This window comes from Lagopus muta, chromosome 3 (assembly GCF_023343835.1).
Source record: "Lagopus muta isolate bLagMut1 chromosome 3, bLagMut1 primary, whole genome shotgun sequence".
Lineage (NCBI taxonomy): Eukaryota > Metazoa > Chordata > Aves > Galliformes > Phasianidae > Lagopus > Lagopus muta.
In genome coordinates, this window is record NC_064435.1 from 83625146 (window position 1) to 83637488 (window position 12343).

Here is a 12343-nt window from a genome sequence, read left to right on the forward strand (position 1 = left end):
AGGGAAAGGGGAATCTTTGCTCCTCTCTCCTCCCTTCGAATCATCACGTACTTGGGATGGACCACAACATTCAAGGCTGATTTGGGTACTAAACTTCTAAGTGTCTTGAAGGATATATGCTCAGCACTTTCTCATAATGCTCTTTGACTGATATCTTTAAATCCAAACTTTTATTTTTCTAGCTCTGGGCAAGATATAAATTAAAACTCAGGTAAATCAGGTGCAACCAAGGTTTTGTTCTGTCTTTTTCTGAAGCAATTAAGGGATTTACCTACGTCAGTAACTACTATGTTAGAAGATGCTAAATGTTCATAGATGTGCTGCGTTCCATGTGTATTTTCGAAGAGTTGAATATAAATTATTATTTACAAAATACCTTCCTGTTCCAAGTTAAATATTGATTATAGATAAAGGCAAGAGAGAGGAAGTCATTTAAGGAAATCTTTTAAAACTATAAATATTGTCATTATTATGTAGGTGTATTTTATATTAATTATGTAAATATATTCTAAGACTTAGTGTAGGCTTAAAACGAAACAGAAGCATCTGTTGAAAAATGCCATAACCCTGTGGCAGCTGCTATTAAACCATTAACAGTATCAGGTTTCATTTAAACCAGATTTACCATTTTCTATAACAGCCCGTGGGAAAGCTAAAAACATTAGGCACAAATTACTGACAAAAGAGATCCTTAATCAAGCCATACATTTCATTTGGCTAGCTGGGTGCTAGATAGTAACCTCTGTGCTACAAATTAAAGGTGGTGGTTACAAGGCTATGATCAAAGACAATTACCTGTGTTATTGAACAATCCCAAAGCACAAGCAGCTGCAAATGCTACCATAACATAGCATCCCTTTCAGTTTCTCCCTCAGTTTTTAGACTTACTCATTTTTTCTTTTTTTCTTTTTCTTTTTTTTTTTTTTTTTTTAAGGTCAACTCAACAATACACTTTATTCTGCCAGCTTCTTGCACACACAGTGGTCACGCTGCTGGTGTAAGAGTAATCAAACTGACCATTAAAATTTAATTTATTTTGTTTCTTGCTCACTTATTCTTAATTTTCTTTAAGCTACCTCATCCTAAACTTAGACTGCAACCTACTCCTTGCAATGGAAAGCATCCTTTTTCTCAGAGTTACAGGAAATGGATGTTTATGCCATTCCATCATCCAGCCATAGAATGACAAAAGTAGGAGTTTGATCACACACCTGCATGCTACAAAATAAGACTGTAAGATTCATTCTGGGAGTCCTTGTGCCTGACCACCAAGTGTTTGTCCAAGGCAAGACAGTGTCATAATTTTCAGCACACACAATCTAATGAAGCATATCTAGCAAATAAGAAATTTCTTCTTGTTGAATCTATACAAAATTCCCGGTCAAATCCTTGGCAGTTACTCCACACAAATCCTTGGCACTCACTTGGCACCTGGGGGCTTTCATCTCCATCCTGATGGCCACCTGGAGCATGATTTATACAGGGGAATTGCTGGTTAGGAAATGACAGCCAGGTTGAAATGAGAGTTTTGACAAGGAGTTGGGACCCTTCAACAGCCCTTGCAAATCTCAGTCCCATTGCCTTTCTGAACACATATCTCCATCACAGCCCACAGTCCTGCAGATCTCAGGGCTCTGTTACCTGCCCATCATCAGACTCCTCTCAGGCAGTGCATCCAGGATTAAGGCATGGCCAGCATGACTCAAAGGCATGCATACATTTGCATGCATAGTTCCTATTAACATCCATGGTCTGTGAATACCCACAGGCTGCTGAGGATGGGGGACCTCATTTGCAGGTATAGAGCAGGGTATAATACAGATGGTAAGAGAAGGGTAATCAGAAAATTGTTCTCTCTCCTACGAAACCCAAAGTCTTGGAAAGAAAGAAGTAGGCATGCTTTTTGGAGCTATGGGGAAAAATGCGTCTGCAGACACCCCTGCCTGGCTCAGAGCAATGCCTGGGATGGGCATTTCTGAACTACTCAGTGACGGTTTGGGCAGCAAAATTCTTCCCTCTGTAAGAAACCCTCCTACATGATGAAACTGAATGCGTTCAAGTATGTGGGACTAAGTGGTATGCCTCTCCAGGTCCTGAAAGAACAGGCTGATGTGGTTCTCAAGTCACTCTTCATCATATTCAAAAAGTCATGGCTGTCAGGTGAAGTCACCAGTGACTGGAAAAAGGGAAATATCACTCACATTTTTAAGAAAGGGAGAAATGAAGACCTGGGAAACCACAGGCCAGTGACCCTCATGTCCACGACTGGGAAGATGAAGAAAGAGATCCTCCTGGAAGAGATGTAAGGCAAGAGAAGGTGCTTCAAGACAACCAAGGGCAGATTGTGCCTGACCAATCTGGTGGCCTTCTATGATAGAGTGATAGCACCAGTAGACAAAAAAAGGGCAACTGATGTTGTCTACTTGAACTTGTGCAAGGCCTTTGACATAGTCCCACACCACATCTTTATCTCTGAATTGGAGAGAGATAGATTTGAAGAGCAGACTAATCAGTGGATAAAGAATTGATTGTGGTCAAGAGCTGTATGTCCAGGTGAAGGCCAGTGATGAGTGGTGCTCCCCACCAGTCCGTCCTGGGACCACTGCCCTTCAATATCTTTATCAATGACCTGGATAGTGGTGTTGAGTGCACACTCAGCAAGTTTACAGATGACACCAAGCTGAGTGGTACAGTTGATAAAACAGAAGGGAGGGACCCCATCCAAAGGGACCTGGACAGACTTGATAACGGGGGATAATGAGGTTTAACAAGGCCAAGTGCAAGGTGTTGCATTTCGGTTGCAGCTATCCTACATATGTGTACAAATTGGAAGAAGAACACATTGAGAACCACTCTGCAGAAAAGGACTTGGGAATTCTGGTGGATGAAAAGCTAGATATGAGCCAGCAGTGTGTGCTTGCAGCCCAGAGAGCCAACAGTATTCTAGGCTGCATCAAAAGAGTGGTGGCCAGCAGAGAGAGGGAGGTGATAGTCTCCCTCCCTTGTGAGGCCCTATATAGAATATTGTGTCCAAGTCTGGGGCCCTCCGAACAAGAAGCATGTCAAGCTGTTGGAGCAGGTCCAGAGGATAACCACAGTGATAATCAATGGGCTGGAGTATCTCTATGAAGAAAGGTTGAAGGAGCTGGGCTTGTTCAGTCTGGAGAACAAGAGGCTCCAGGGAAACCTCACTGCAGCCTTCCAGTATTTATGGGGAGCTTATAAAACAGGAGAAAGGCAAACTTTTTACGTGGTCTGATAGCAACTGAACAAAGGGGGAATGGTTTTAAACTAAAAGAGAGGGAATTTAGATTAGATATTAGGAGGAAATATTTTACTCAGAGGGCAGTGAAGTACTGGTATAGAATGCCTAGAGAAGCTGTGGATGCCCCATCACTGGAGGTTTTCAAGGCCAGGTTGGATGGGGCTCTGGATAGCCTAATTTTGAGGGCAGCAACTGTGCCCTCCTGGATGATCTTTAAGGTTGCTTTCAATCCAAGCCATTCTATGATTATATAATCCATGTCTTAATGAAATACTTTGCTCCTGAATAAGAACATGGGCAGCTATATTTTTGCTGCAGGTAGCACTCTTTTGAGGCTCCATTTGGTCAGTTACTTCACAGGCTTGTACCATCACTTTTGATATTCAAAAAGAGCATAATATTTAAATCTAGTTTCCTGGGTTTTCATGGATCTGATCTCTGATATGTTTGCTCATGGTATTGTGTGGCTTAGGTAAAATTTCCACTCTGATCTATGAGACGTGTAGACTTTTACATGGTACATGAAAGCATCCTATGCCTGCATTCCATAGCATAATTTCTTCTGCAGAGCACGATGCAGCAGAGAATAAATAATGCTTGTGTGTGCCTGCACACACACAAGTAATTCTTCATAGTCTGCAGTTAACACTGTTGCATTTAATTGAATTAAATCATAGTGAACTAAAATTATCTCTTGCCACTATTTCTGAATTCAACTGTTTTATATCGGTTTTATTGTAATACATCTTACTTCCCCATATGCCACCATAATTTCAAGAAAGAAATCGTTTACTCTAGAGAGAGAATGGATTCTATTTGAATATTTCAATAAACAGATCCAGGGTAAGGATTTGGGGCTTTTGTCTGACTTTCTCTTGGGCTTTAACCTTGTCAGAGAAGAAAGAAATGTCCACCAGCCTCCTTGCACCTTCAAATGCTTTCAATTTAGAAGAAAAAGAACAAAAATGCCTTTACCTAATTCACTTAACACAAAAATTTGGCCACTAAACATCCAGTACTCAAATGGATTAAGTTAAATTAGGAGACGCAGGGGCTATTCAGTGTTTATTTACTATATAAAAACATCTTGCAAAACAGCATATAAATTAATGGCTCATCATTTCTGATCATGAAAACTCTGACAAATGAACTTTACTGGCATAAAACATGGGTAGAAAACCTTTTAAATAGGAGACAGTTGCCATCATCAAACCATTCTATTGATAAACAAACAAAAATTTCACTACATAAAATACAAAATGCTGGTGATGAGGCTGTTAATGTCACAATAAGGTGGAGTTTTTACAACCAGAATATCAGGCACTATTTACACTATTTACGCAAGGCTAGCACACAGAAAAAGGGGAGGACATTCCTGGGAAGTGTTTTTGTAACTTTGTAATTTATAAAAGGCCAGAGGGGAGGGAGTAGAAACATGGACTGAGGTAAAAATAAAATATCAGGTTATTAGGGTTTTCCAAAAGTCCCATTTATCATTGCAGTGTCCTAGAGTAGCTGGAAACTCACCTAACGTGCCATTGTTTCCTGCCTGATTACAGGTATCTGAATACAGAATAGCACACAAATCAGAGAAGCTCTATGCAGATGCACCATCATTCATTTCCCTATAGAGGGGATATATGCATTTTTTAAAATGTATTTTCTCAGAAAGACCTTAGAAGTCTGACATAGCTCAGTCAAATAACTCCTCTTACTGCCACATGTAGGTCTCTTTCATTGTTGGTGCACAACATTCTCTGTGATCCAGCACACAAATCCACTGACTACAGGGCTGTGTGGGTCAGAAGTAGCTGTGTCACAATGCCTGCAGTTTCAGCACTGCCTGACACTCTGGAGAAGTGCATTCTCTGGCCAAGGCACCCCTATGCCTCCCCAGAGCCATACTGCCTATATGGGAACAGCATCTGCCCTTTCCGTGCCATCCAACAGTGACAGTTCCCCATCTGATCTTTCAGGAGGTAACTCAGGGAACAGCTAGCACTGGTACCATCACATGCAGCTCTATTCCCTTACTCTAGAGGACCAGAATGTGGCCTTTTATCTTTCCAAATACCAGGAAATAATGTTTGCACTCTGTGAGCTTTAGCCTCTGCATCTGTTGCTAATTGTTCTGGCACATCTGCTGCTAATTCTTCTCTGTTCTTTGACCAGCAGGGAGTAGTAATATATGGTACAGCCAGCACTAGCTTCCCTGAGAGCTTTGGGTGACATACCACTGTCTTGGGTGGATCCTGACCTCATCACGTAAAAGGAGAAACTGCCTTCGTAAGCCAAACACAGGAACTCGTGTTTCTTTTGCCACTCCAGCATCACTTACTTATTCCTGAGATTCATTCCAGCATAGTCAGAGCAACAATTTCCCATGATATGGTAGGCTTTCTCATCAAACAGCAGTTTAGTTCTTCTGTAATTCAAGAGAACATGTTCCTCGTTCTGAACCCACTGGGAGCCAAGGAGTCCAACAAGGACGTGGTCCATTCAGCACACAGTGTCAGTACACTCACCATGCTCACTCTGCCTGACACTTCCTATGTCCCCAGCACAGTAATGGCCAGCTTTCCCCATCTTTTTGTTCCACTGTTCTTCTCTTTCTGATCTCTTTCCTGATCATAGAATCACAGAATCATTAAGGTTGGAAAAGATTTGGAGGTCAACTCCTACCTCACCACAATCTCCTTTCAGAGAGTAGAGAGTAGATACAGAGAGTAATAAGGTCTCCCCTGACCCTCCTCTTCTCCAAACTAAACAAGTGCAGTGGAAAGATCACCTCCGTGCTCCTGCTGGCTACGCTATTTCTGATACAAGCCAGGATGCCATTGTCCTTCTTGGCCAAATCATGGAATTGCTCCATTATTCCATTCCCAGCACAATTTTTGTTGTGGCAGATATTATTTTTCTCTTGGTTCCCTGTTGTCCACAGTACACGCAGATGTAAGGATACAGGCAGGGGATGCTGCATTCTGTGTTTCAGCTGATCTGTCTCAGGTAATATACTGCACTCAAATATTGCACCCAATGGCTCACATCAAGCTCTCTTACAATTTCCCATTAGTTAAGAAAGAGGCCACAGAGCAGTGCTAAGTAAAAGCCTGTCCCAAGACACTCTTGATTTTTAACATTTGCCTGCTAGCTATTTCCAACACTGACCTTGTATCTAATCCTAAACTAGATATGATGCATTTTAATGTAGGCCACGTTTCTGAAGAGTTTGGGTAGTATGCTTTGGCCTAAACTGTAAGAGCACATACAGTACAATCCAGGAACCCCACAGGAGCACAATGACTAGACAACAGCATACAACATAAGTCCAATTAATTACTGAAAACAAAAACTGGTATAAGCAGTAACCTTTTCCATATGTAAATCAATTGCATAACACTAAATACAGTAGATGCAATAGATTCTGTTATGCAATGGCTTTATAATGCCAGCACACCAGACTTAATGAATCCCTTCAAGTCTTCACATAGTGCTGGAAATTGAGCTTTCCATGTTGGGAAAGTCCATCTATGGGCAGCAAAAGGCCCCAGCGCCTTGCTGGGAAATGAGCCAGCTGCAGCCCATGTCTGGAAGAGAATTAGTTCTCTACACAGCACTGGGCAAAGAAGGATCCCATGGCACTTTCTGCTGAGAGAAAGGCTCACAAGCATTTTTTAGAGTGGAGAACCACTGAAGGATGAGCACCAGCCTGAGCAGCATGGAGTGGCAGCCTCATGTGGAAGGAGCACACCATGGAGGTCTGTCCTCAGAGAGATGACACAACCTGGGCAGAATTGCTCCAAAAGCACACCACTTCAGGAGCTTTTACAAAAAGACATTTAGCAAATAGCACCCAAGGATCAAAATCCCAAGCAAACTTGGATAAACAAAATAGAAACGGTAATAACTGTGTGTTTTCCTATTGTATTAAAAAACATCAGAACTGCAGTCTTTGAATACAGGAGTGTCTGTCTAAGCTTACTTCTTGCATTTACCAAAAGGTTCATGTAGTACCTTATCATTCCAACTGCAAATAATTGCATCCAGTGAAAATTTAAGTGGCTCTCATTTCAAAAGTCCTCTGGCATAATCGTGCATTATTACTTCCTATCTTTTCTCATACTGTATCAGACTCTTATGTTATGTCCCATAAAGTATCCTAGAGCTAAATGTTCTTCATCTGTGCCAGTGTTTAGCTCAGGAACAAAATAAGGAAGAAAAAAAAAAGTTTGTGCTCTACTTTTCCTAATGATAATTCCTTATTTGTAATTACTAAAAGCATCACAGTCCTTAGACAGCTGCTGACACAGAAAATAAGGTCCTTGAAACTGTTTGTTTCATCATATTTTAAGAATGAATACCTTAGGTCATGTTAATCAGTTTCTGATATATGTAGTTTTCAAATGCACTTCAGGGTAGAAAATGCTGGAAATGACTTATAACAACAAAGATATGAACTTTACTTGTTATATATATTATTCTGAACATTACCAAAGTACTTTGCCATCTTAAGTATCTGAGAAGCCTTAAATAAAAAATAAATTCACCTCGTTTAGTGAAATGGAACATCCTCTTTTTCCAAGCCAAAGAGTTCAAATTTATTAATTTCGTAGCTATATTTTAAAATCAGTGTCAGCCCCTGCTAGATGACTGCATGATAAGTGTCTTGAAACTTCAGGAAAAGGCACTAAATTTTTCACAGCATTTGTGTTTCATTTTCAGCGTAATAAAAATATGGTGCCCTTTTAATAATGAATAATAGATCTCCTGGTGTGATTTACATGTGTGGATTAAATGTCATGTCTGAAAAGTTGCTGTTTTATTCATACTGAATTTCCCTCAAGTAAAACAAAATGGTACCCAGCTACTGTTATAATATTGCTAGTACCTTGCCACACTGGTACATAAATATTAACTGGCTGATATACTTAAAAATCTACAGATCTCTGAATTGTTCTGTCACAAACTCTGGTTCAATATGTATATGAACTGATTTAGTGCTATCTTCAGTTCCAGGTACATGGGGGAAAACATTTTGCACCAGTACTGACACACTCCAGGAGCTCACATTTTTTTGTCGACAAACCAAATCTGGAAGGTTGGCACAAAAGAAGGGCCTCTGCCACACAGATGCAATGGAGCTGGAGCCAAAAGGCAGGCTGGGGAGCCTAGCACCAATTCAGCTGGCCTTGCTGCTACACACACATGCTTCTACGTGGCTCTGCTTGAGCTGGGAACAAACCAGATGCCCTCCAGAGGTCCCTACCTGAACTTCCCCTCCTGCACAAAAACTGATTTTCTAACTTGCAGTATTTTCCTGGGAAAGGTTTCCCGAACCATTTATAATTTAGTTTAAAAAATATGCAAATATTTAAAGTAGAGACACCTGCCTTAAAATTCACTTCTCATAGTAGGAGAAACTTACCCTTAAATGTCATCTAGTCCAAATCCCCTGCAATGAACAGGGACACAGCTACAGCTGCATCAGGTTTCTCAGTGCTCTGTCCAGCCTGACCTTGAATGCCTCCAGGGACAGGGCATCCACCACCTCTCTGGGCAGCCTGTTCCAGTGCCTCACTACCTTCACTGTAAAAAATATTTTCCGTATATTCCATCTAAATCTCCCCTCTTTTACTTTAAAACCATTTTCCTTTGTCCTATCACAACACAGTCTGCTAAAGAGCCTGTCCGCTTCTTTCTTATAGCCTACCTTTAGATACTGAAAGGCTGCTATTAGGTGTACCCAGAGCCTCCTCTTCTCCTGCTTCATCTAAACCAGACAGCATTAACTCACTGAAAGTCTACAGTCGCTTTGCATAAATTAAAGAAGTGAAAATGTCTTTGAAATGATGGGTCTAAAACAAATCCCCTTCAGATCATGCTGTTTGCTGCCATTCCTGAAATGGTGGAGCCATTTGAAACAGCAGTAACACTTCATCCCCATCCAAAGTGTTCATATACGTTTCGTACAGCATAATTTAACTGGGAGGAAAAAAACAAAAAACAAAAAACAAAACTCATGTGACCATCTGGCCTTACTGAAAATCAAATAAAATTCAACTGGAACTATTAGGAGCCACTGTCTAGTATGCAGGCAGAGGTTATAGAGGGAGGTAGGTTGACAAACTAGAAAGGAGGACAGTGAAGGAAAGGGAGCTGGCAAGCTGGAGCAAAGAACATTGATTAATGAACAAAAAACATTCTTGAAAGGTCGGGTGCGCAAGTCAGACTAGCCCTGAGGCAGATCTAACTTACATGACCAGCACTTTCTGTACGCAGCAGGTAACCCATGCTGACACCAACTTTGCCGACATGACAGGGTTATTATTTTTGGAAGGATGTAGTGTTCTGGAACAATTTCTCTAATATATTAGTTAAAACTGTGCTTTTCCTTCAATATCAAGCATGCATGTCTTCCTTTTCACCATGTTTACACTGAACTCCTATCATTATTCCAGCCAATGAAAACAAAAGCTTATTCTTCATGTGTGAGCTCCTGCATTTCCCCATTTCCCCCCCTAATATGTCCCAGGGAAGCAGTACTGTATACATGGTTGCAATCAAGCCCAGATACTCAGCTGGATTTCACCAATAAGACCTCACTACTTGCACTAATTTTTTGTAGTAGATATTAATTGTCTGCAGCCTGAAATTTCCCTCATCTCAGCACAGATCTTAAAGGTTTCTTTTGAAACATACCTCAGGATTGTGTGGCAATAGCAGAAAAGCAGAAAGGTAGAAGTGTTCAGGATACAGTGCCCACACCTTCGGAACAAGCAGATGAAACAGGTTCTCTAAAAGTACATTAATCTCTTCCTGTCCGTTATACAGTAACAAAGACAGGAAATCAACAGCGGATCAACTGGTCCTGCATTTTAATTGGACTTCCTTGAGGCCTGCACCCTGATTTACTAGCCTAAAAATGAAGTTTGCTGAAGAATGTAATTAAATGTCCTGCGTGAGATTCAAAGAAAAAACTGTGGAAAAACTGCTAGAACTACCAAACATTTCTCGCAGACCTTTGGCTGAAGTATGCACCTGTAAGCAGTTTTTGAGGAGTCCACAAAACCCATCAGAGACTCACAGAAAGCCAAGTATGAAGACTGTGCGCACACACTTCAAAAAACCGTGTCAGGCATTCTTTTGCACTAAGGAGTTGCTGGACGAAAGCTCTCAGTTGTGAGAACAGAGCCATGTAGTTTTCAATAAGGGACATTTCTCACAGGGGAGCAAAGCAGCAAGCAGGACCCAGGAGAAGCACAATGCTGATTGCAAAAGGTGGGGCATGCCCTAGTCAATTTGTAGTACTGCTTTTAGTCTTTCCATTGAAATCTGAGAAGACACTTTTTGTTCAAGGCTGTGAATATCTCAACTAGAGAGGAATCTCAACTTGGCATCACTGATTTCCCTGACAGACGTATGTGTTTGTTTTAACATCACGTAAGAGTCACATGCACAATTTCTTTCTTTATACAAGTAATTATTTTCATGTCAACAGCTGTATTTATAGACGCAGTGTTCATTTTCTATTACAAATGATCAACAATTAAGAAGCAGAAATAGTGAGTTAGTAGCAGTTTACATATCACAAACCCAATAGATGAAATGACATATCGACAAATAACTCAAAGCATCATCACTGCACATGAAAATTGCTTATCTGAAAGGGATAGGGATTGTCTTTCTATTCTGTATCTACACAGCGCTTAACAGAATGGAAGGTATGAAGGAAAGATATCTGCCAGTCATGTTGTACAGTAAAATGAATAGTAATTGAAAATGGAAAAGATGTCCTTTCCATTCTACCAATGTCTCGTAACAAAAAAAAAAAAAAAAAAAAAGACATTGGGAGAAATCAGGATTGTTTTCCAAATTGTAAAGAAGCTTTTTTGTGCCAGAGAGTTTAACTGAGACCAATGTTTCAACCAGCACTAGGCATTAGCTACAAGAGTGAGCAACTGACACACAACAATCCTGCCATGCACAGCATGCTTAGGCAGGAAAATATGTGTGCCTCAGTCGCGAAAGACAGAATAGAGCCTCAAGTATTTGGGTTCCTTCCAAAATAATCCAAATGCTGCTTTTTTGGCAAATAGGGGTCAATGGAGCTAAAAACTCGCAGAAGGATTTGGGCATTCATGTGTTTATATATACCCACTCGTTCATTTATTATTCTAAAGCTACTTTACTGAAATCAAATTACATAGCTGACAAGCTGCATAGATAAGAGAGAATAAAAGTAAAATTTAAAATTAGCTGACAATACTACATGATGTACTGTATATTTGGCACTTTTAGAGTGAGTGATGAGGGTTAACCTAGGGGGAAAAAAATTGCACCTTCCTAAATTGCACCTTAAATTATTAAATAAATTATGAACATGATGGAATGCATTAAATATCTGAGCCTGAAGGAGAACGAATGAGAGGATGTGTTTTAACTTTCAAAGCAAAGACAGCATATTTAAGAAGTATTGCTTACCGCTTTGATACTTTGTCCAAAGTACATTTCAGCATTGTAGAAGTTTCCATCGTGACTAACAGGTAAAGTGGATCTGGCCGAAGGCTCCTCCTGCTGTTTGGGCCACTGTAGCAAGTCACCACCAAGGCAGGTGAGAACAGAAAGTTTCAGGGTATAATGGCCTTTGGGGACCTTATCTTTCACTCCCCTCAGGCACTTGATGTGAACTTCTATCGGCTGCGGTGTCTTGGAGCAGTCAACCTAAGGAGAAAGCTCTGAGTTACTGACCTGGGTTGGGTTGATGCTAACCATACAATTAGCCAGAACAAATTTCTTCAAGCAAACAACTACCATAAGTATGCTTCTTGTTCAGCCTGCAATTACCTACTGCTAACATAGGATTTGCAATTAGTGAGGGCAAAAGTCACAGAGATGACAGATTAAAAAAAATAATAGAAATACTGCTAATAAAATGAGCAGTGTCCTCAAGGGGAAGGCGGAGCTGTTAAAGTATGGCACCAGAAACAATTAGTCTACAACTGTAAGGCAGAATTCACTGGAAAACATCTTCAAAGATACATTACGCCTTGTAAGACAAGCACAAAACATGATCCGATG

General features: G+C 40.6%; 1 protein-coding gene across 1 annotated transcript in view; it reads right to left on the reverse strand.

Moving 5' to 3' along the window:
- Nucleotides 1-12343, reverse strand: part of LOC125691343 (uncharacterized) — a 211664-nt gene that overhangs the window by 101718 nt on the left and 97603 nt on the right. The window contains exon 12 of the mRNA XM_048940609.1: nucleotides 11747-11986. Within this exon, the coding sequence (XP_048796566.1) occupies nucleotides 11747-11986 (240 nt within the window). The remainder of the gene's footprint in view (nucleotides 1-11746; nucleotides 11987-12343) is intronic.